The sequence below is a fragment of the Garra rufa genome, chromosome 15, assembly GCF_049309525.1.
Source record: "Garra rufa chromosome 15, GarRuf1.0, whole genome shotgun sequence".
NCBI lineage: Eukaryota > Metazoa > Chordata > Actinopteri > Cypriniformes > Cyprinidae > Garra > Garra rufa.
In genome coordinates this window covers 24,839,281-24,864,324 of record NC_133375.1, presented here as the reverse complement: position 1 = coordinate 24,864,324, position 25,044 = coordinate 24,839,281, and the positions used below count along the sequence as shown (strand labels likewise).

At 36.0% G+C, this 25,044-nt stretch overlaps 3 protein-coding genes across 14 annotated transcripts in view; 1 reads left to right on the top strand and 2 right to left on the bottom strand.

Annotated features, from left to right (window-relative positions):
* ahcyl1 (adenosylhomocysteinase-like 1) overlaps positions 1 to 7,206 on the bottom strand; it is a 29,582-nt gene extending 22,376 nt beyond the window's left edge. Inside the window, exon 1 of one of the 3 annotated variants that reach the window (XM_073818806.1) lies at positions 6,717 to 7,206. In XM_073818806.1, coding sequence (XP_073674907.1) covers positions 6,717 to 6,902 — 186 coding nt within the window. In that variant the 5' untranslated portion in view covers positions 6,903 to 7,206. Of the gene's footprint in view, positions 1 to 1,751; positions 1,821 to 6,716 lie in introns of those variants that run through there. The other 2 variants (XM_073818805.1, XM_073818807.1) reach the window with 2 other exon arrangements.
* Positions 7,207 to 9,096: 1,890 nt separating this feature from the next.
* On the bottom strand, positions 9,097 to 22,202 carry nfyal (nuclear transcription factor Y, alpha, like). 9 transcript variants are annotated; one of them, XM_073819542.1, is made up of 10 exons: positions 22,130 to 22,202; positions 21,407 to 21,495; positions 18,404 to 18,490; positions 17,606 to 17,752; positions 17,155 to 17,286; positions 15,808 to 15,910; positions 15,168 to 15,340; positions 12,892 to 13,065; positions 12,699 to 12,806; positions 9,097 to 10,021 (listed from the first exon to the last, which is right to left on the bottom strand). In XM_073819542.1, exons 2-10 carry the CDS (start codon positions 21,479 to 21,481, stop codon positions 9,959 to 9,961), a joined length of 1,062 nt encoding a protein of 353 aa, XP_073675643.1. In that variant the 5' UTR covers positions 21,482 to 21,495; positions 22,130 to 22,202; the 3' UTR covers positions 9,097 to 9,958. The 9 variants fall into 9 exon arrangements, with proteins under 9 accessions (XP_073675643.1, XP_073675645.1, XP_073675644.1 ...); XM_073819544.1 differs by having other exon boundaries at positions 15,186 to 15,340; XM_073819543.1 differs by having other exon boundaries at positions 18,407 to 18,490.
* Positions 22,203 to 22,351: 149 nt separating this feature from the next.
* Positions 22,352 to 25,044, top strand: part of ngrn (neugrin, neurite outgrowth associated) — a 6,616-nt gene continuing 3,923 nt past the window's right edge. Inside the window, exon 1 of one of the 2 annotated variants that reach the window (XM_073818583.1) lies at positions 22,352 to 22,392. Coding sequence is in view for 1 of the 2 variants with exons in the window: in XM_073818582.1 (XP_073674683.1) it covers positions 22,397 to 22,398 (2 nt within the window). In the remaining variant the exon portion in view is untranslated. Of the gene's footprint in view, positions 22,399 to 25,044 lie in introns of both variants that reach the window. The other variant, XM_073818582.1, reaches the window with a different exon arrangement.

Sequence of the window (25,044 nt, the reverse complement as noted above, 5' to 3'; positions counted from 1 at the left end):
AATCTACTTTCCAATCCCAGAAAATGCTCTGTTCCCCCTGTAGCATTACTTTGACACTATCATAAATAGGTTTATCTGTTATCTAACATGTGTTTTGCCAGACAGCATCCAAGCCCTGAGTTAGATATGTTTGGACACAAAACTGCGGGACATGCCGGTGAAGTTGACACAACACACAGCTGATGTTTAAAGGAAATTGGAGTTGCGAGGCGGTATTGTGACCCCGAGGCAAAGCTTTGAACTGAAAGTGCTTGAAATAACTGGACAGTTATGATCAGAGAATATTGGAGTATAATTCTTTAGTTGAAAGACAGAGACCAAGACAACGCTATGGACCGTGACGAAGCCTTATAAGCATTAACATCACTTCCAGCTCATTTCGCTGATTACACAGTCAGTTAAATTATTAAATTGTCCCATATTCTTTTTTTAATACACTGGCAATGTGCTGTAATAATCCAAAAGCCCCAGCCAGGGTTATGTAGCAGGATAGTCCAATGTACTTTAAGTGTCAAAATACATAACTGACTTTACCTGACAGTGTATGACTGTGGCAGTTGTAAATATCCCTGTTTGACACAGTCAGACTTTATGACTTCATATTTTGAGTAATAATTTCTCAAGTCTATTTTAGTCCATCAGTCCATGGAAAACCAGCACAAGATGTCTCAAAACTTCCTATTTAGAGAAGACTAAGAACCTGAATCATCTCCTAGACTCTTTAAGTGTGCTGACCCATTGATGGTAATTTAGCACAACATTTCAACAAATATTTATAAAAAAAGGGCAAAAAGAAGCAATAAGCGCTACATATCAATAAACTCATGCTAATTTAAATGATTTTCATGTGATTTTTGCCAGATCAGGTGACTTGATCACAGACAAGGACCTTTATAAGGTCAATTCAACATTATAAGCGAAAAAATACACATATACATTTATTTATGAAGTAAAATTCTAATGATCACTTTTCTTGTTTTTTAAATAATTTGTTTTTGTAATGTTTACAATGACATTCATAAGGTCAGTTCAACATAATATAAAACATTATATAATAACATTTATAAACATTAAATAATATATTTATATATCCATTTCTAAATATATATATATATAATTTTACTTTAAACTATATTTATATATATTATACATAGGGAGAAAAAAAACTACTTTTCTCTTATTTTAACCATTTCCTCAAACATTTTCTATTAATATTCTGATGTTTTTCAGATGTATAGTATATGTGACCCTGGACCACAAAACCAGTCATAAGGGTCAATTTAACTGGTTTTGAATGAATAAACTTGGCTGAGATACAACTATTTAAAAATCTGCAATCTGAAGGTGCAAAGAAATCAAAATATTGAGAAAATCGCCTTTAGAGTTGTCCAAATGAAGTTCTTAGCAATGCATATTACTAATCAAGAATTATGTTTTGATGTATTTGCGGTAGGAAATGTATCTTAATGGAACATGATCTTTACTTAATATCCTAATGATTTTTGGCGTAAAACAAAAATGGATCATTTTAACCCATACAATGTATCGTTGGCTATTGCTACAAATATATCCGTGCTACTTATGACTAGTTTTGTGGTCCAGGGTCACATATGGTCTTCCTGTCTCTCAATATGTAAACTTTATGTATATACACCATATATACTTACAAAACCACAGACTGTCACCAAAAAAATCTCAGCTCTTTTTGTTGTGTGCTGCTGTAAAGGCTGGAAAAGTAATGTGGCACTTACCCTGGGAAAGTCATAACCATGGTTCATGGTCCCTGTCTGTGCCGGCTGTCTCTGGCCTGTGTGCCTGTGTATTGTTACAACTGGTGTTTCACCAATGTAGTTTTCCAAACGGGCGGGTGTAGGGGGGAGTTTCTGAGTGGAGTTCTTACAGCGGACATGAGGGTATGGGAGGTGACAAGGGAACCAATAAATCAAGCACTCACAAACCCGGCCAGCCTACTTTTGCTCTCCCTCTCTTTCTGTAATCTGCCATTCCCTGCAACCACCATAAGGGCAGTCACCCGTCTGTTTGTGGTGACTGAATGTTTCAGGAATACTAAAGGAAGGGTGTACTTGTTGCCCCTGAGTGTTTTAATCCAACTGGTTCTCCCAGTGCCGCCAGAAAGCGACTCTCCTGCAGAGTTCATTCAGTGCAGCTAATAAAACAGGGATCTGGAGGGAATTAAACCATGTTTCTGTAAACCCCTAAAGCATCCACTATAGGTCACGTCGGTCAGCTCTATTCCGAGATCTGACTAAAAATAGAAGAAAAAGAAATCCATCCAGTTCATTGACTGTTCCGCTTTACAGCTCACAATGATCCATCGTGGTCGAAACAGACAGGCAGTACTAGGCCAGCAGACGCTCAAGCGTTAAGCAGACGCTGTTGAGCCGTTTACCGTGACTCTGCCAATACCTGCTGTAGTCCTAATGTAACCAGTCTGGCTTTCAGCCACAGTCTCTCTAATCCCAGGCCGAGGTCACACAGTGTACACTACACTCCACATGATTGACAACAAAAACAAAGAACTCTACTGCACTCTGTAGTATTGGGTTTTTGATTTAATAATGAAAATGCAGGGCTGTCAATCAAATGTATTGAGTTGCTTACATGATATACCAATTAAACAATAAAATGAATCACAGTTCATTGCAAATATTAGCCTGTTAGAAGATGTTATAACAACCCTGATAACAACCACTGGCCTATAGTCTACATTAATACAGTTGAAGTCAAAAGTTTACATACACCTTGCAGAATCTGCAAAATGTTAATTATTACATCAAAATAAGAGGGATCATACAATTTATTTAAATTTTTTATTTAGTACTGACCTGAATAAGATATTTCACATAAAAGAGAAAATAATAGGTTTTATAAAAATGACCCCGCTCAAAAGTTTACATACACTTTTGTTTAGTTATAGTTGTTTTTCATGAGTCCCATGTTTGTCCTGAACAGTTAAACTGTCTGCTGTTCTTCAGAAAAGTCCTTCAGGTCCCACGAATTCTTTGGTTTTAAGCATTTTTGTGTATTTGAACCCTTTCCAACAATGACTGTATGATTTTGAGATCCATCTTTTCACACTGAGGACAACTGAGGGACTCATACGCAACTATTACAGAAGATACAAACGCTCACTGATGCTTCAGAAGGGAACACGATGCATTAAGAGCAAGGGGGTGAAAACTTTTTGATTTTGATCAAGGAAAATTTTACTTATTTTGTCTTCTAAGAAACAAGTATCTTCTGTAGCTTCTGAAAGGCAGTATTAAAGGGAAACAATATTATATTTAGGCAAAATAAAATAAAAAATCTGGCTCTTAATGCATTCTTTTCCCTTCTGGAGCATCAGTGAGCGTTTGAACCTACTGTAATAGTCGCACATGAATCCCTCAGTTGTGGATTCAAATACACAGAAATGCTTAAAATCCAAAGAATTTGTGGGACCTGAAGGACTTTTCTGAAGAACAGCAAGCAGTTTAACTGTTCAGGACAAACAAGGGATTCATAAACAACTATCACTAAACAAAAAAACACATCTGTGGATCATTCAGGCAACAACACAGTATTAAGAATCAAATGTATGTAAACTTTTGAACAGAGTTATTTTAATAAACTCAACTATTATTTTCTCTTGTGGACTATATGTGGGCCTAAACATCTTTTATGTGAAATATCTAATTCAGGTCAGTACTAAATAAAAAATAACAAGCATTTTGTATGATCCCTCTTATTTTGGTAAAATAATTAACATTTTGCAGAACACAACAAATTTAAAAAAATCACAGTAAATTAACCCTACAAAAGATCATATATCATAAAGTCCTGACTTCATACACAACTCACAGTGTCATAGTCTAATGCATGATGACCAGACTGTGACAGAGTTTTACCATTAACAGGCTGATCAACTAAACAGCTGAATGAGCTGATTCAATCTTTTTTTTAAAGTCAACTGAATTGGCTGAGGATGTGAAACCTGTGAATCTCTGTTTAAAGACATGGCTCAGCCAAGTCAAAAATAATCGCCCTGCTCAAACCACTTGAGAGAATGAAATAATTGGGCTCTGAAGTGCCAATGGTCTAACGTGAATAAATGAAACGCGATCTAAGCTCTCTCAGATGACTGCTCAGTGTAAAGAGACCCTAATGGCAGCTCAAGCACTGAAGCAGCAACATCAGTCTCAAACCCTCAATGAATCTATTCAGCAGAACTAGACGAGCAACCAATAGCTGTCCTGAAAAAAATTTCCGTAAATTTGATCTAATCTCCAAAACTATGTGCATTACGTATAACAAGCAAGGAATCAGTAACAACAAAAGGAGTCATTTTCTTATGATGGATGTATCACAAATAAACTTTGTGAGTCAAAGTACACATAAGAGGAACAGATCTATTCAAAACAATTAAATAACTAAACTGTTACTAAAACTAAATGACAGGCTGAATGTTTGAAGAGAAAACAGAACAATTACAATGAGAAGAACCCAAGGTCACCGCATAAGGCTCTCAGCAGGTAGGGCCGGACCGTGGCCCCATGCCAAGTCTCGGTCCGAGAAACAGGAGAAAATGTTCCTGAGCGACTCAGTAGATGTGTGTCATATTTCTCAGCTCAATGCAACTTTCTTTCACAATGTTATCAGAGCCTCCCGCTCACACAGGGACAAAGCTAGCGGAGGTACAGAGAGAGAAACTTTCTCACACCCTCAAACTGTGAGGAGAAAAGGATACAATTACACAAAAAAACTGTGATTACAAGGGGAAAGCACTGCCAGTACATACAAAAGAGGGGAAAATCGATGAATGCAAGCTATACTCAAACCATAGAGCATTTCTCAAAAGAGACTTCAGCTCTTACAAGGTAATTTGTGCGCTAAAAGATGAACACATTATGTTAGAGTTGTTATAAACACAAAGAACAGAGATCTGCAAGTAAGTCCAAATTGCTACACTACCAGTCAAAAGATTTTTAATGTTTTTAAAGAAGTCTCTTTTACTCACCAAGCCGGCATTTATTTGATCCAAAATACAGCAAAAGCAGTAATATTTAAAATAACTGCTTTCTGTTTTAATATATTTTAAAATGTAATTTATTCCTGTGATTTTAAAGCTCAATTTTCAGCATCATTCCTCTTGCAGATCCTTCAGAAATTACTCTAATATACTGATTTGCTGTTCAAAAAACATTTTTTATTATTTTTATAAATATTTAAAACTGTTGAATATATATTTTTCAGGATTCTTTGATGAATAGAAAGATCCAAAGATCACCATTTATCTGAAATAAAAAGCTTTTGTAACATTGGAGCAGCTTGCAGTCAGTATTTTTTGGGAGGCTTCCAATCGATTAAAAGTGATGATAAAGACATTTATAGTTTTACAAAAGATTTCTATTTCAGATAAATGCTGTTCTTCTGAACTGTCTATTCATCAAAGAAACCTGAACAAATTCTAAAATGATTTCTGAAGGATCATGTGACTGGAGTAATGATGCTTTGAAATTACAGGAATAAATTACATTTTTAAATATATTTAAATAGAAAACAGCTATTTTAAATTGTGAAAATAATAAAAAATTTTACTGTTGCGCTGTACTTTTTGCTGGATCGAATAAATGCAGGTTTGGTGAGCAGAAGAGACTTTTAAAAAAACATTAAAAATCAAAAACTTTGACTGGTAGTGTACACTTAAACGTCAACTTAAAAGTCTTACAACTTAAAAATGTGATGTTAAACTGAATGTGTTACTTGTTTCTTTGTAATTATCTGCGAAACATACTACCAATTACTAAGAGAAAATTGTTTCAAAGTAAATCCTACACCAATTTTTTTTTCAGTACTGCACATGCAGTCTCTTTTTAAAGAGTGCTAAAGTACAAAATGTTGCTCTAGAAAGATTTAAAAGATTACTTAATTACACACTATCCAAAATCAGATTTTTGAAATATTAAAGAGTACATGTGAACGTCAGAACTGAATTTGATTTGGCGCTGAGTGTAATGCAGCTGAAGAGAAGCAGCAGAACAGCCCTTGGCTCTGTTGTATAACCAGCTGACAACTCGATGAGCGAGTGGGCAGAGTAGTGTGCCTCTTTTACCACCCACTCATACACACACAAACACACACACACTTCAGAGGGCCACGGTGAATACATTTTCACAACCTGGATTGAATCATCTTTCCTTTCCAACGTAAATGACCTTCCTATCTATCTATGTAGTTTATCTATCTATGCTGCATCTTCACTCTTTGATCTATGCAGTGAAGTGCTCTGACACTGTCAGTTGTCCTACATGCAATTCTGGGTCGATTTTTCTTTCTTTCTAGAAAATCTAAAGACATTTATGAAAAGGGTATTTCTCAAATTTCCTTCAGTTTATATGATAGATTCCAGCATTTGACCATTTGTAAACTGCAGTGGACAAAGGTCGGTGGCGCTGACAGATGTCGACTCGTACCAGCTGAGGGAAAATTACTGGATGCGGCGAGAAAGAACTAAAGAATCGCTTGAATTATGCGTCACGTGATTATAATAGGCTCCTGCACACCTCTAGTTCAACTCCTGCCGGGGATAATGTTTCCTAATGATCCCTGTAAACTGAGCAACATGTCCCAAAGTCAAGTGCGATGTTTTCAGGACACACATAATGTGTGTTTAGCCCTTAAACAATTAGCTGGAGAAAAAGACACGTCCCTCTTACCTTTTTCACGGATTTGTGGGTCGGGACCGCAGTGAATGCGGCGGACAGCTCGCCGACGTTCATGTTCATGTCGCTGTTCTTCGTGCCTGTCATCGCGGAGTATTTCTCGGCAACGTTTTCGCTCTCTTTAAACTCTTTGCTGGCCTGTTTCACCTCCAGCTTTGCATCCCCGACACACTCTGTCATGGCAATCTATATCTACGAGCTTTGCGAGCCGTTGCCGGTGGTTTTACGCGCTAGTCCTTCAGCTGTTACTGTAACCTTTCGATTCGTCCTTATGTTGCTGGAGCGCTTCAAAAGCTCCGACTATCTCAAAAGCGGAAGGGGTGATTGCGCAAAAAACGTCTGCAGGAGAGGAACGAGCTGCTGGTAGAAAACCGAAGCGGATGCTAGTTTATAAGAACGTAATATCACTTCAAGCCGCAGTGGACCACAGATTATTATATTTGACTGTCCGGTTGACGGCCAGCAGCAGCATCAGCGGTGGGCGGGGTTTAGAGGCGAGCACCTGCACGCAGAGGAAGTTGCACGAGAACTGTCTTAACGGTACATGTACCGTAATCTGTCGCTTTTAAGACGTCATAGACACAGTTTTGTCGAAACAACTAATATCTATGATATTACGAGATGTTAACTCTATCTCTATGCACTACAATTTGTATATAGGCTAATATTATTAATCTGAGTTGCAATATGCTTTGAGGAATATGACCCTGGACCACAAAACCAGTCAAAAGGGTAATTTTTTTTTAAATTGAGATTTATACTTCATTTGAAAGCTGAATAAATAAGCTTTCCATAGATGTATGGTTTGTTAGGATAGGATATTTGGCCGAGATTTGAAAATCTGTAATCTGAGGGTGCAAAAAAAAAAAAAAAAAAAATTGAGAAAATCGCCTTTTAAATTGTCCAAATTAAGTTATTGCTCAAGCATATTACTAATCAAAAAATAAGTTTTGATATATTTACGGTAGGAAATTTACAAAATATCGTCATGGAACATGATCTTTACGTAATATCCTAATGATTTTTGACATAAAAGTAAAATCTATAATTTTGAATTTGACCTATATAATGTATTTTTGGCTATTGCTACAAATATACCCGTGCTACTTAAGACTGGTTTTGTGGTCCAGGGTCACACATATATTTTTCTCAAAGCTTAGGCTATTCAGAATGATAACGGAAAACAAATACAAATAGAATGACCTGCATAATATTGAATTTAAGTTGACACAAAAATTAAAACAAAAATATCTGATATAAAGTGCTTAACGCTTGTTGTTCGAGACTTTCTTTCTCCTGTGAGACAATTAATTATTTTCTATTCAATTAAGAAAATGGTGAATGTGGCTAACATCTTTTGTAATTTACTAGGCTAAAGAAAGTCATACATGTATGAAAAAGCATAAATGATGATAAATTTGTCATATTTTGTGTAAACTATCGGTTAAAGTTACATATTATGTAGTCTTCCCCTGTTGGTTTCTATTTTCATTTATGGGTGAACTGTCTCTTTAAACATCGCTTCTTAAAGGCATAGTTAACCTAAAAATGAAAACTCTGTCATTAATTACTCACCCACACGTCGTTCCAAACCTGTAAGACCTTTGTTTGACTTTGGAACAAAAATTAAGATATTTATGACGTAATCCGAGAGTTTTCTGACTTGGCATTGACAGCGATGCAGCTATCACGTTCAAGGCCCAGAAAGGTAGTAAGGAAATCGTTAAAATAGTCCATGTGAAATCAGTGGTTAAAACTTAATTTTATAAAGCTACAAATATACAATTTGTGTACAAAGAAAACAAAAATAACTATTTAACGATTTCTTCTCTTGTCTTTGACATGCGTTCGCGAGAATACGCGTGCGTTGTGATACTCTGGTGAACATGGGTCGAAGACTGACAGAGAAGAAATTATTGAACGAAGTGATTATGTTTGTTTTCTTTGCACACATACATTTTTGTAACTTCATAAAATTATGGTTGAACCACTGATGTGACATGGACTATTTTAATAATGTCTTTACTACCTTTCTGAGCCTTGAACGTGTCAGTTGTGTTGCTGTCTATGCAGGGTCAGAAAGCTTATGGATTTCATCAAAAAATATCTTAATTTGTGTTTTAAGGATGAATGCTTCTCTTTATTAAGTCAGTATTCTTCTAACCTAAGCAATGTTTATATACATACATATAAACAAATGCAAAGAATTCTAAGAAGAACTTGGGCCAAGTCCCATGGTTGAGAGCCACTGCTTTAAAATCTGATTTCAATCACAGCTAAGTAGATTAAAACACTGCACTGTTTGAATTAGGATCATTTACAGTCTTCTTGGGCTCACACAGGTTATAATAATAAAGACAAGTTCACAAAGATCTTGCACAATGCGTTTCGCACACAATTTTTATCAAAATACAGGACGACTTCACTGTCCAACATAATAAGAGTATTTGCATTTCCAAGTAGGAACTAGATGAGCCAGGAAGACAATGACTGGATACACAAACCTTACTCAAATTACGAATGTTATATCAAAACACTAATGTAAAACGACTTCATGTTATGGGCGAAACCTGTGTAAAAGCTTGGGAAGCAGGAGAACACCCTATATACCCGGTGTTTCCTTGGAGATGAGGGCTGATTTCTGAAAAATGTTGCCCTTTTTGCCTTTGTGTTGTTTTCCCAATGCTCTTTTCCCCATGCCAAACATGTACAATACGCTGAAGAACACCACAATTAGCTTGTAAGAGATAAACCTACATCATTTCCATGTAACTTCCCACTTAGACCTGACAAAGAAATGTTGATAGTGCTAAAAAAAAAGGTAGAAAATCAAACAGACCACCTTTATCTTCATGCAATTCACTGCCAAAATTCCTGTTTGTTCTACTGTCACCTTTGAAAAAACATCACGGTAAATGAGTCTTTACTAACTGCGTATTCTCTCTCTCTGTGTGTCAATTTACGCTTTGCTATTTAATTGCTTTTTAAACCGCAAGCTGAATTCATTACGCTGTACATTAACAGTAATGGCTCTATGTGTGTCCTCTGGAGCAATACAAGACTACGAACAGAAAACAGATGGACCCCTCCTTTCAGTGGAAGACATGAGACAGGAGGAACACAGGCCATGATGAATTAGAAGTGTCTGTTAGTGTTGCGTTGGAGACGGTGATTCACAATGGTGAAAATTTGGGTCTTCAGAGTCACTTAAAAAACACACAGTAGAAGTTCTAGTGCTATGACACCCGGATCATCTGGGCCACGACCTCGTCTCCGGTCTGGTTCTGGTCCTGTTGCTCCTGCAGGGGTATGGGAGAGGAAGATGGTCAATAATTACCCTCAAGCCTAATTCAGAAATGCTTCACTCAGCACCTCTAGAACACATTTCACACACAAGCATTTTCACCAGGGCTGGGGCACCATGATTATAACATTTAAAAAAACACTGAATAACCAAGAAAAAACAGAGGAAGGTTTATGTTTACCAAGCGGCCACATCACTGACTTCTGGGAAAAGGCAGCTATTTAGAGTTCTGTTCTGTAGAACTGTTTAACGTTAAATAAAATAAAAATGACTTGACTTCATAAACAGGAATATGCATCACAAGACAGAGTTTACACCACTGTTTAAAAGTTTGATAAGATTTTTAATGTTTTTGAAAGTCTCTTATGATTACCAAAGCTGCATTTACAATTAAAGTCAAAAGTTTACATACTAAAATAGGAGGGATCATACAAAATGCATGTTATTTTGTATTTAGTACTGACCTGAAGATGATATTTCACATAAAAGATGTTATACATATAATCCACAAGAGAAAATAAGGTTTAATTTATAAAAATGACCCTGTTCAAAAGTTTGCATACACTTGATTCTTAATAGGAAACATGGTAAAGAGCCAGGGGGGAACATTTTTTAATTTGAAGATCTGATTTAACTTTTTTTGTCTTCTGGAAAACATGTAGGTTTCTTCTGTAGCTTCTGAAGGGCAATACTAAATGAAAAAATATGATATTTAGGCATATGATATTCTGTTCAAAAGTTTACCCCCTTGGCTACCACACATCATTGTTTTCCTTCTGGAGCATCAGTGAGCATTTAAACCTTCTGTAATAGCTGCATGAGTCCCTCAGTTGTCCTCAGTATGAAAAGATGGATCTCAAACTTATACAGTCATTGTTGGAAAGGGTCCGAATACACAAAAATGCAGAAAACCCCCCAAAATTGTGGGACCTAAAGTCTTTTTCTGAAGAACAGCGGGCAGTTTAACTGCTCAGGACAAACAAGGGACTCACAAACAACTATAGCTAAAAAAAACAAAAAAACAGCTGTGGATCATTCAGGTAACAACATAGTATTAAGAAACAAGTGTGTGTAAACTTTTGAACAGGGTCATTTTTATAAATTCAACTATTCATTTATTGTGTGAACTATATGTAAATGTCTTTTATTTGAAATATCTTATTCAGGTCAGTACTAAATAAAACATAAGCATTTTGTATGATCCCTCTTATTTTGGTAAAATAACATTTAGCAGATTCTGCAAGGTGTATGTAATATATGAAATACAATAAATTATTATTACAACTTAAAATAACTTTTATATTTTAGACTGATAACTTTTTTGCAGGATTCTTCTAAAGTTCAAAAGAACAGCATTTATTTTAAATACAATTACTGTTCACTCCCAGAATAAGTTTCCTGATAATTTACTCACCCCCATGCCATCCAAGATGTTCATGTCCTTCTTTCTTCCCTCAAAAAGTAATTAAGATTTTTGAGGAAAAAACAGGATTTTTTTGCAGGTTCAATGCAGATTCAAAGGGCTCTACAGGATCCCAGCTGACGAATAAGAGCAAAGCTAGTGCAAGACAAGTAATTGTGGTTAAAAAGTTTTATTTATTTGTAATTTTTTTTACAAAATGACTCGTTTCACTAGATTAGACACTTTTTCCTCAGCTGGGATCTATTTGAAGCTGCACTGAAACTGCAATTTCAATCCCTGAAGTCCACTATATGGAGAAAAATCCTGGAATGTTTTCCTCAAAAACCTTAATTTCTTTTCGACTGAAGAAAGAAATACACAAACATCCTGGACGACATAGGGGTGAGCAAATTATCAGGAATTTTTAATTCTGGAAATGAACGATCCGAGCTAAATAAAAGTATTTATTTCGTCTAAAATCGTATTGATCTTAAACTTTTGAAAATTAGTGTAATTTAGTTGCAAGCTGTTACTGTTCCCAGTGAACCTTTTGGAAGTCAGTCAGAATGTTTATTAAGAATAAAAATCACAACATGTGACAAAAATGAATGCAGTGATGACACTGTATGAAAGCCAAGCACAAGAACAGAACCAGATCCAAACTAAAAACAACAGAAATGTAGAAAACAACATAAAAAATATATATATTCAAACAAATCATGTTTCTTTTAAACTGGTCCCTCAAATCGTTTTCATATTTTTTAGGCAATGATTTCATAATTGAAACTGCCAATGACAAGCTGTTTGTTGGATCAATCACACAATCATTTGATAAAGTCAGTTACATCGCACTAGCAATTCTCAATCCTGAAGAGCCGCACCAATAGAATGTAGAAATATCAGTGTTTTACGTCACAACAGTCAAGAGATTATCTTTTTCTATTAAATATGGCAGAACTGGAAATCCAAGTTCAGACACACAGCTCATGAAATACCACACAGCAGATTTAGCAGATCATGCCGTCTGTACGCACGAATGCTTAACTAGCAATGAGACATGATGGGACAGCCAACAAGCACAGGAAAAAGCAGGAGGTGATGCGTGCAAGAGCAGCCAATGCCAGCATGTCACAAAGCAAGCGGTGAGAATGAATCTGCTAAGAAGTTCAGTCTATGCGAGGGGCGAAGTATGCTCGGGCAGCCAATGCGCGTTTGTGAGTTCAGTGGCATTGTGGAAGTCCTCCTGCTTGACATGGCCCTGCGCTCTCACCTGCATGGCCAAGGCCATTTCTTCTTTTTCTTTAGGTGAGAAGAACCGTCCCCCGTCGCCACGCTTCCGCTGCATGGCGTGTTTGTGGCGTGACTCGTGAAGATATTTCTGTAGGAGAGAGTGAAGAATCAGCTTGGATACAAGGCATAATTAAAGTCAACATTAGTTCGGCATTCAGAAGAGGAAAACTCACCCTTCTTTCTTTGGGGATCTTGCCCTCGGCCTCTAACTTGGCACGAGCTTGCCGTCGCTTTAAAATACGATGATATTGCTTGGCATTAACGTACAGTGGCTCCTCTTCGAGCATCTCGGCCCCTGGTAGAGGGATTCGTTGGATGGCTGGCACGGTACCACTGCCCGGCACCATCTGGCAGAGCGGGCAAGAAAAGGGCACGTAGAATTAATTCAGTCTGCTATGTCCAAACATAAAAATGTATTTGCAATTGTAACAACTTGAATCAAATCAAATCAAATCAAATCCAATTATTAGCAATCCAGTGATCAGTCAGGTGGGAGCTAATGTAATATGGATTGAAATATGATGACACTAGGGTGAGAAAAGGACACCCACAGAACAGCTGAGTGGATCATTTGTGAAGAGACGACGGGCAGATTTCCGCCTTACATTTGAATCAGTGCTAAAGATTAACCCACAGCGGATGGAGGTTGCCACTTTTCACATGCTTCCGAGTAAATCATCAAATTCTAGGAAGATAGGATTTTTTTAGGACACTGAATGCTATTATGTATTAAAGGAATAGTTTGTCTAAAAATACATATTTTCTGTCATTATTTAACCTCTCATGTTGTTCCAAACCTGTGCTACTATTTCAAGGGACAATAAAAAGTATCCTAGTTACCTTTTGTAATGTAATGAAAGTGAAACTGGGAATCCAGGATGATATGTGACAATGAAAGGACCATTCCATTTTTATAAAAGTGGTCAGTTTGAATTTAGTTTTGACAACAATGCATTATATTTCAATTAAAATCTTAAAGTCATACATTTTTTGGGGGGGATAAAGAGACCCAACTTAAAGTCACTAATCACTCATAAACTTTATTTAAATGCATATCTGAAGCAAAATCATCCATTATAACTCTTTTCAACAAATTGAAATTATTTGATCTAAAAGGTGTCAATTTTTGAGTTTCAGTGAATTACCTGAATTTCATTACTTTTATACTTTGATGGTACTTTGTCATTTTGAAACTTGACAGCCCAGATCCCAAATCCAAGTCCAACTAACAAAAAAATATATATATATTTTATCATATTTTATAATATATTTATAATAATATTTTTCAAAAGTACTAAAATTGCTAAAGCTAAAATAAAATGTAAACACTGCTATTCAAAAGTTTAGGATCTTTGATGTTTTTACAGATTTTAAATGTTTTTTTAAGTTTCTTTTTCTCATTAAGGATGCATTTATTTGATCAAAAATTCAGAAAAAAAACTGTAATATTGTGAAATATTCTTACAATTTAAAAAGACGGATTTCTATTTTAATATACTCTATTTTAGAATTTAGAATCAAATAGAATTTATTCATGTAATGCAAAGCTGAATTTTCATCATTCTATTCTTCAGTGCCACATGATCCTTCAGAAATCATTCTGATTTATTATCAATGTTGGAACCAGTTTTTGCTGCTTAAATTTTTATTTAGAACCTGTGATACTTTTTTTCAGAATTCTTTGACGAAAAAAATGTTAAAATGAACAGCATTTATTCAAAATATAAAAAATTTCTAACAATAGAAATCTTTACAATCACTTTTTATTAATTTAATACATTCTTGCTGAAAAGAAATCTTCCAAAAAAAAGAAAAAGGAAACAAATTACCAGCCCCAAAAATTTGAACAGTAGTGTTTATTGTTACGAAATGCTGTTCATTTTATTCATAAATGCTAATAAAAAATATCACAAGTTCCAAAAAAAATATTAAGCAACAACAATGATAATGAATCAGTATAGAATGATTTCTGACAGATCATGTGACATTGAAGACTGGAGTATGATGATGAAAATTCAGCTTTGATCACAGGAATAAATTACGTTTTAAAGTATATCAAAAGAGTAAACTATTTACCTTAAAATAATTTTTCATAATACAGTTTTTTTTCTCTATTTCTGCTCAAATAAATGCAACTTTGATAAGCAAAGGAGAATTCTTTAAAAAAACATTAACAAAATTATCACGTAACAATTAAAATGAAAACTACTATAATAGCTTATAAATAATTTAAAAAAAATAACAGAAAAATTAAATTCATGTGGGTTTGGAACAACATTTCGCTTTAAAGTAAAAATTACTTGTTTTATCGGTGTTCACTTTCAGTTAGGTTGGGTCTGCACGTGAAAAGGCGAGTCCAAAAGCAAGGTGATTGAGATTTAACACAGCATGCAACCCCTCCCACACCTGTGATGGCAAATGAAAGGGACGGTTTAACTTTGTTAGATACCTCATCAGGAGGTCTTACCATGACCATTCCCCCAGTGTTCACCATGTTTCCAGATACTGGCAGGGTAACGGTAACTGTGCCCTGCCCGCTGTTGGTTGTAGAAGTGTTAGCGGCCCCTGCTGCCTGGACAATCTGAGTGCCTGCCAGGGTCCCTGCTGGGATGGTGATCATGCCTATGGAGGGGAGAGAACAAACAGTTCTAACCTTAATAGCCTTCAGTACACGTGTGCAAAATGGTATAACCACGTTTGCTAAAGCCCTGACAGATTTTATGTTGTTGATGTCAGATTTAAAGAGTAAGTTCACCCAAAAAGGAAAATTCTGTCATTTAATTACTCTTCCTCATGTCGTTCTAAACCCGGCCTCCGTTCCTCTTCAGAACACAAATTAGGATATTTTTAATGAAATCCGAGAGCTCGATTAGTGCTCGATCTGTGCCTTGTCTATGGAGGGTCAGAGAGCTCTTGGATTTCATAGAAAATATCTTAATTTGTATTCCGAAGATGAACAAAGTGGCTTTGGAACGACATGAGGGTAAGTAATTAATGGCAGAATTTTCATTTTTGGGTGTACTAACCCTTTAATGTACATGAATAGAAGACAGATAAACCAGGTGTAGATATTGTTTGTATTTAAATACCCTGCTGCAGAACTGTGCCATCAGCGTTCACAGGCTGGTATACAATGGTCTGTCCTTCAGCTGTTTGGGCAACCTGCTGTCCCTGAACTGTAATCTGCTGCCCCTGTGAAACACGACACATACACATTTTTAGTCCATACAACAAAACCGTTGTGAAGTAATAAAATCTGCCTTATCGGCTGCATAAACTTTGGTCATTATAGTTAAAGAAGAAATTCACTTCCAAAACAAAAATTACATAATTCACTCACCCGCTTCTCATCCAATATGTTCATGTCTTTCTTCAGTCGTAAAGAAATTGTTTTGTTGAGGCAAACATTTCAGGATTTTTTTTCCATATAGTGGACTTCTATGGTGCCCACAAGTTTGAACTTCCAAAATGCAGTTTCAAAGGGGTCTAAACGATCCCAGCCGAGGAACAAGGGTCTTATCTAGCGAAACAATCGGTTATTTTCGAATAAAATGTTTAATTTATATACTTTTTAACCACAAATGATTGTCTTGTCTAGCTCTGCATGTACTCGGTAAGGGTATGACGGAAAAAATCCCAACTCATTTTCTCCTCCAATTTAAAAATCGCCCTACATCACTGCAGAAGTACCCACCCAATGTTTACAAAGTAAACACGCAAGGAGGGTCAAACGTCCTTTACAAAAACAGCGAGGTTGGACGATTTTAAAGTTGGAGGAGAAAATGAGATGGGAGTTTTTCAACATACCCTAACTGTGATTAACTGGAATACACAGAGTTCACACAGAGCTAGACAAGATGTGCGTTTGAGGTTAAAAAGAATATAAATTGTACATTATTTTTTAGAAATTAACCGATTGTTTCACTAAATAAGAACCTTCTTCCTCAGCTAGGATCGTTTAGAGACCTTTGAAGCTGCATTTAAACTGCATTTTGGAAGTTCAAATTTACAGGCACCATAGAATAGAGAATGGAGAACATTCCAGACATGAACATCTTGGATGACAAGGGGGTTGAGTAAACTATCTGTAAATTTTTGTTGTGAAAGTGAACTTGTTTAATGATGTCCTTACTTTTAACTAACATTTCAGTTTACATTGCTCTCTATGGAGGCTTAGAAAGCTTTCGGATTTCATCAAATATATCTTAATTTGTGTTCTAAAGATGAACGACGGTTTGGAACCACATGCGGACCAGTAATTAATGATAGAATTTAATTTTTGGGTGAACTATCCCTTTAAGTACAAGGTTCCCTTATAATTTTAACCAAACATATTCATTTGTATAATTTTCTAGGCCTGAATTTTTCATAATATTTCCAAGTCCAAGTATAATCCAACTAAACAAACCAGAGAAATAATAGAATGTATTTGAGACCTGGTTCTGGCCTGCAGTAATGGCAGTCTGAGGCTGCTGTATGATGATCTGTTGAGTCTGACCCTGCTGACCCTGCAGCTGGAGAGTTTGACCTCCCTGCAACTGAATCTGACCCGGCTGAACCAACTGGATCTACATGGAAACAAACAAATCAGAAATAACACAATCAGATATGAATTTCAATAAGTCAATGGCAGACAGCGTACAACCGGCTAAGGGCATAAATATGCAAATAAAGGACAGTCAAACAGAAATCAAAATCAAACAGCTTCATAACTGAGATTGATTAGGTTTTCTGGGCATTTAAAAAAAAGGAGTGAATGGATTTTTATCATTGTACGGTGGTTGTGTACATAAATTCACATTTATATGCAAACACCCCTTAAAGACCTATTTCAGTAGCTTTCCCTTACATTGAGAATGTTGACACACAGGATTCAACTGCACTTACCTGTTGAAGGCCTTGAGCTCCAGACATGGGCACCTGCATGATCGTCTGGCCCTGAGCTCCAGACATGGCCTGTACCATGATGGGCTGACCTGAGGATGTAATCAGCTGCCCACCACTCACCTGGACCATCAGCGGCTGACCCTGCACCTGAGTGCACACACACATTGAACATTAACATGGGGCCAAAGTGTCAGATATAGATAATCAACACAATATTAGACCTGCACATGCAGCTGTATGCATCACACAGGACATATGGCAACAATATGAAACCTGAAAAATACATTTTAATAGCTATGTTTTTCTAGTTACTTTATAATGATTAAGGCCCTTTCAATTTGGGCTGGTGGTAATGGTGGTAAAGATGTAGCAGATAGATTTCCATTCCATGTTTGTATTTTGACACAAACATGATCATAGTGAGAATCATGCAGTTCATCAAAATCCATACAGTGCTGTCAACTCAGATGTGTTTGATCAGTATGAAACGGTTATAACATGCAACACAAACTGAAGACAAACACAAGTGATTTTATAGTACTGTCTCCAAAGCTATTCTATAAGCTCTTTTTTTTTTATTCTGTTCCAGACACATTCAAGAGGTGAATCCCTTTTCGAAATGTGTCCTGAGCAGATGCTTTGACCACATGGGCAACATGGAGCAAGGCAGAAAGCTCACTGAACAATCCCGATTTATTGTAAGTAAAAGCAAGTCATGCTGGACGAGCTCACATCCTCACAGACAGTGTGACATGACCCATGCAACATCACAAGCCTGAAGGTCGGAGTTTACACAACTACCTGGAGAGTCTGCACTTGCTGGCCTGTAGCTGTAGCAATGGGAGCTTCTGTTTGCAGCTGTACTGCTGTTACGGTGCCCTGAGCCTGTGGACAATCCCACATCACACCGTGCTCTGCATCATCTCTTACAGAAATTCACTAGTAATATATGTGTGCCTTATCTTATACTTTCTAATCTAATCCTGTAAATCACATGGTCCATTTCAGGCTGATATTTTAGAAACTTCCTTCCTTCCTTTATTTTTTTAAATATACAGTCGTGGCCAAAAGTTTTGAGAATGACACAAATATTAGTTTTCACAAAGTTTGCTGCTAAACTGCTTTTAGATCTTTGTTTCAGTTGTTTCTGTGATGTACTGAAACATAATTACAAGCACTTCATACGTTTCAAAGGCTTTTATCGACAATTACATGACATTTATGCAAAGAGTCAGTATTTGCAGTGTTGGCCCTTCTTTTTCAGAACCTCTGCAATTCGACTGGGCATGCTCTCAATCAACTTCTGGGCCAAATCCTGACTGATAGCAACCCATTCTTTCATAATCACTTCTTGGAGTTTGTCAGAATTAGTGGGTTTTTGTTCGTCCACCCGCCTCTTGAGGATTGACCACAAGTTCTCAATGGGATTAAGATCTGGGCAGTTTCCAGGCCATGGGCCCAAAATTTCAACGTTTTGGTCCCCGAGCCACTTAGTTATCACTTTTGCCTTATGGCACGGTGCTCCATCGTGCTGGAAAATGCATTGTTCTTCACCAAACTGTTGTTGGATTGTTGGAAGAAGTTGCTGTTGGAGGGTGTTTTGGTACCATTCTTTATTCATGGCTGTGTTTTTGGGCAAAATTGTGAGTAAGCCCACTCCCTTGGATGAGAAGCAACCCCACACATGAATGGTCTCAGGATGCTTTACTGTTGGCATGACACAGGACTGATGGTAGCGCTCACCTTTTCTTCTCCAGACAAGCCTTTTTCCAGATGCCCCAAACAATCGGAAAGAGGCTTCATCAGAGAATATGACTTTGCCCCAGTCCTCAGCAGTCCATTCGCCATACTTTTTGCAGAAGATTAATCTGTCCCTGATGTTTTTTTTGGAGAGAAGTGGCTTCTTTGCTGCCCTTCTTGACACCAGGCCATCTTCCAAAAGTCTTGGCCTCACTGTGCGTGCAGATGCGCTCACACCTGCCTGCTGCCATTCCTGAGCAAGCTCTGCACTGGTGACACTCCGATCCCGCAGCTGAATCCTCTTTAGGAGACGATCCTGGCGCTTGCTGGACTTTCTTGGACGCCCTGAAGCCTTCTTAACAATGCAGTGGAAAGTTTTTTTTCGGGATTAAGTTAATTTTCATGGCAAAGAAGGACTATGCAATTCATCTGATCACTCTTCATAACATTCTGGAGTATATGCAAATTGCTATTATAAAAACTTAAGCAGCAACTTTTCCAATTTCCAATATTTATGTAATTCTCAAAACTTTTGGCCACGACTGTACACTACCAGTCAACCTTTTGTGAACAGTAAGATTTTTTAAATGTTTTTTAAAGAAGCCTCTTGTGCTCACCAAGCTTGCATTTATTTGATCCAACGTACAGCAAAAACAGTAAAATTTTTGAAATATTTTATTTTATAAAAGAACTGTTTTCTATTTGAATATATTTTAAAATGAAATTTATTTCTGTGATTTCAAAGCTGAATTTTTAGCAGCATTACTCCAGGCACATGATCCTTCGGAAATCAATCTAATATTCTGATTTGCTGCTCAAAAAACATTTATGATTATCAATATTCAAAACTGAGTAAATTGTTTTCAGAATTCTCGATGACTAGAAAGATCAAAAGCATTTATCTAAAATATTTAGCTTTTGTAACATTATACACTATACCATTTAAAAGCTTGGAGTTTTTTTTAGCAAAGAAACTATGGAAATTAATTCTTTTATTAGCAAGGATGTTTTAAATTGATCAAAAAGGATGATAAAGACATTTATAAATGTCAAAAAAGATTTCTATTTCAGATAAATGCTGTTCTTCTGAACTTTCTGTTCATCAAAGAAACCTAAAAAAAGTTACTCAGCTGTTTTCAACATAATAATAACAATAATAAATGTTTTTTGAGCAGCAAATCAGAATATTAGAATGATAAATGCAGGCTTGGTGAGCAGAAGAGACTTCTTTAAAAAAAAATCTAAAATCTTAAACATTAAAAACTTTTGACTGGTAGTGCATTTAATGTATTTTATTTTGTCCATTCAACTTTTTCATACAAAATGTCTCTGTCACTTGGTCAAAAGTTAAAAACAGAGAAAGAAAATGGTATTACATTTTGATTCAAATAGTTTTCAATAGAATAATATGTACCAAAAATTGTTCCTAGCAAGACCAGTAACATGCTTTCAGAAATTAAGCAGCCTCAGTAAATTTAATGAATTTTAATTTCATGTTGACTTTATGGGGACAATTTTGTTACTATTGCAGACTAAAAAATGTTAGTCCCCACTTTATGTCAAGTTTTAAATCTGGGTCCTAAAGCAAAACCAGTTCTACAGTAATAATACAACAAAAATATTAGACAGAGAGAGAGAGAGAGAGAGAGAGAGAGAGAGAGAGAGAGAAAGAGCGAGAGAACAAATATTTTCTTTCTGACTCACATTTCTGTTTAAAAGCATGTTGCAAAGTGCACTAGGTGTGCTTATGTCACACAAACCTTGTTTTTATCAGGACTGAGAAAGTTCATTTCAAAGGAGAGTGACTGTAGGCCACTACAAGAACTATTTACCCAGTCCTTTCCTTGAATTGGAAACCACTTCCTGAAGCAGATTACCCTCCTGCTATTTTAAAAAAATACTACCTCACCTGATACACATCTACATACAGCAACATTTACAATTTAGGTAAGTTAAAAAAACACATGGAAAAACAAATAAATAAAAAAACCACACTCATGGTATTTTTTTCCATATTAAAGGCAACTGATTAAACAGCAACCTGTTTACATTGGCACTTACCTGCTGCTGGATTTGCCCATTGGCAGCTTGCACCACTATCTGATCCCCACTGGTTGTAGCTGTGTATTGTTCCATCTTTCCTTCCTCCCCTAATTTGTGTCACAAAGACATAAAAGATCAATTTAATAGTAGTCCAAGGGAAGTCATACTTATTATTCAGTACAACCACAGCTAGTGGATTTCTATGAAAACAAATAAAGTCTGATGTTGTCCCTAGCTGCAAGTTTGGGCCAGAAGCCAGGTGTATTTTGAGACCGAATGTTTCCTTGTTGAAGCTGCTTTATGAACAGCATCTTATATTACCTACTAAGGGTATGTTTGATGTTTTTAGCTACAGATACACAGCAAATGGCTGACAAGTTAACAAGAAGGTCTAAATAATGCACAGCTTTGAAGCACTTCACAAACCATTTCAAGGCGGTTTGTTCCTTATTATAAGCAAACCAAGGTAACTAAAATGGGCTGAAATTGAACCTCCTCTTTAATTAGTACAAAAACAGCCCCATATTTCCCAAACATTAACGTTAGTAGGTCTGTCTTTGTTATGTCCAGTGTCTGCTGTCGCGTAACGTTACGCATCGCTTATGGCTCGCGTTCTTCTCTCCCTCTCGCATTAACCGATTTGATTTCTGTATTTTTCAGAATTAGTCATTTGGTTGGTCACTGACAAACCAATCCGTGTTGTCAGCTACCATTTCCCTTAGAGCAAGCGCAACCCTTTACCGTTTCTCCGGTTGTCCGGTACCCTTCTGATTGGCTCCACTACAGATCTCAAAAACCCAATCAACACAGTGGTGCGGACAAAATGGCGCAAAATGAGCCACACAGAGAAGAAAGGGGGCAGGCTTGACGCATGTGATCGGCGAACGGAGCCGAGTTTTGCCGAGTAGAAACGAACCGAGTCGGAAAGAATCGAATGACTGGTGCGCATGCGCGGTTAAACCATTTACTTCCGGTGTAATGTCACGGTGAAAGAAGTGCAAGAGGTACATGTGAGTGTTTTACAGGCTGTGTTCACATAGTGTTTGATATTATATCGTTGTGTAAGACCTAAGTTCGAATAATGAAAAAGAGTAGGGTAAATGTGACCTTTTGTATATGGAAATTAGCTTAATGTAGAAACAACGCAGATTTAATGAAAATGAAATGCTCTATTTTACAAGTAGGCCTGCGTTTGATAAATGACATAATTTTATGTAATGAAATAGCGTGTGTTTTTTTTTCTTTTAAGCTACTTATTTACGGCAAAGCACCACAGTGTTTACAATAAAAATAAATTATAGATATTACCAACTTTCCTAGCTGATTAATCACAGTATATCAAAACAATTGTTTTGTTTTACAAGATTTCTAAAATGTCAAAAGTTTTTGAACACCAATAAGATTTTTAATGTTTTGTTTTTTTAAAGAAGTATCTTCTTCTCACCAAGCCTGCATTTATTTGATCCAAAGTACAGCAAAAACAGTAACATTTTGAAATATTTTTACTATTTAAAATAACTGTTTTCTATTGGAATATATTTTAAAATTCCTGTGATTTCAAAGCTGAATTTTTTGCATCATTACTCCAGTCACATGATCCTTCAGAAATCATTCTAATATTCTGATTTGCTGCTCAAAAACATTTATTATTGTTATAATTATGTTAAAAACAGCTGAGTAGAATTTTTTCAGGTACTTTGATGAATAGAAAGTTCAGAAAAAAACAGCATTTATCAGAAATAGAAAACTTTTGTAACATTCTAAATGTCTTCATTATCACTTTTGATCAATTTAAAGCATCCTTGCTAAATAAAAGTATTGTTTCTATAATTTCTTTCCAACAAGCAAAAATGTGTGTGTGTGTGTGTATATATATATATATATTAGGGCCGGGACTCGATTAAAAAAATGTATCTAATTAATTAGAGGCTTTGTAATGAATTAATCGAAATTAATCGCATTTTAATCGTATATAAATATTTGACCTGAGAACAGTGAGAAGTAAGTTTTTTCATATGGATTTTTAGTATACCATTGAATAATGACTGAATACATAAGCTTAAGCAACAAAATACTGTTTATTTTTGTTCAACCAAGTCCAACAGATCAGTGCAATATTGCCATTAAGTGTAGCAATAGGATACAGTGTTTCCCCTAGGTTTCCATACTTTTTTTCTCGGTACTTTACCCTACTTTGTGTAATAACGAAAACATTTATCTCAGTGAAAAAATAAGTCCAAAACTCTCTATTTTAACATTTTGAACAATAGGGCTTTACAATCTTTTGCTATTTTATTTCTAAAGAAATTCTTGTGTTTTAATTTTTCTCATAATCAACTGAAAGCATAAACATTTATTTATTTTTAATCAAATGAAAATAAAACTTTTAAATTTTTGGCAAACAAACAGAGGTTTGCTGTTAAAAACAATAAATAATAATAATTTAATATTTAAATAAAAATCGTAGTATTTTTTTCTACAATTAAGTGGTTAATCTTGTAGTTATATTTATTTTTTGTCATATATATTGTTTTTTGTCAAATATTTAAATAGGAATATTGTTCTGTTTCATGTTAAACCGTACTTTTATTTTGACAGGTTGCCGTGAAGTTTCTGTGTGTAAAGTATGATATGATGCTAGTTTTCTCAAATGAAACGGTAAAAGTGACACTGACAGTAGCTTTGGAGATTGAGTCTATCTGTTCATTTGAGATGCAAATGCCAAAAATTAACGGGAGCATCACAAGTGCAGTAAAAAAAAAAAAGCGTCTTTGCCATTCTATCATAAAGAGGCAAACTTTACATGCAGGATTCATATTAAAACGGTCTTTTTGCATTTCAGTTTTCACAGATACTAGTCCATATCGCGATTTGAATTAAGTGACAGACCAACTTTTGATTTATCAATCCAAAAATCGACGAATTTACGTGGCATTCCGCGCTATAGTAAATTCGGTTTTTATGAATGGAGTCCGCGATCCAGTCCGTGTTTTCTTGGAGGAGACATTAAACGCGCCCCCCTAAGATAATGGTAGGGGAAACACTGGGATATTTAGAAATATACTAGCCTAGATTTCAGAAATTCAGGTACCTTATAGTTAGGTAGACCTTCTGTAAAAGCATTGAGGTGATACTTGAGGCTCGATGTGCTGCGGTGATATGCACATTCCTTTGTCTGAACGCTAGTTGGTGCTCCAGTATAATCGGTCCGCTGAAACTCATCCAGTGAGAAACGTTCCGCGGTGCAAAATTAAGTGCGATTAAAATGCGTTAAAAAAATTTAACGCGTTATTTTTGTGTAATTAATTAATCTAAATTGACGCGTTAAAGTCCCGGCCCTAATATATATATATATATACACACACACACACACACACACACACACACACACATATATATATATACACACACACACACACACACACACACACACACACACATATATATACATATACATATATATATGTATATATATATATACACACACACACACACACACACACACACACACACACACATATATATATATATATATATACACACACACACACACACACACACACACACACACACACACACACACATATATATATATATATTAGGGCTGGGACACGATTAATCGCGATTAATCGCATCCAAAATAAAAGTTTATGTTA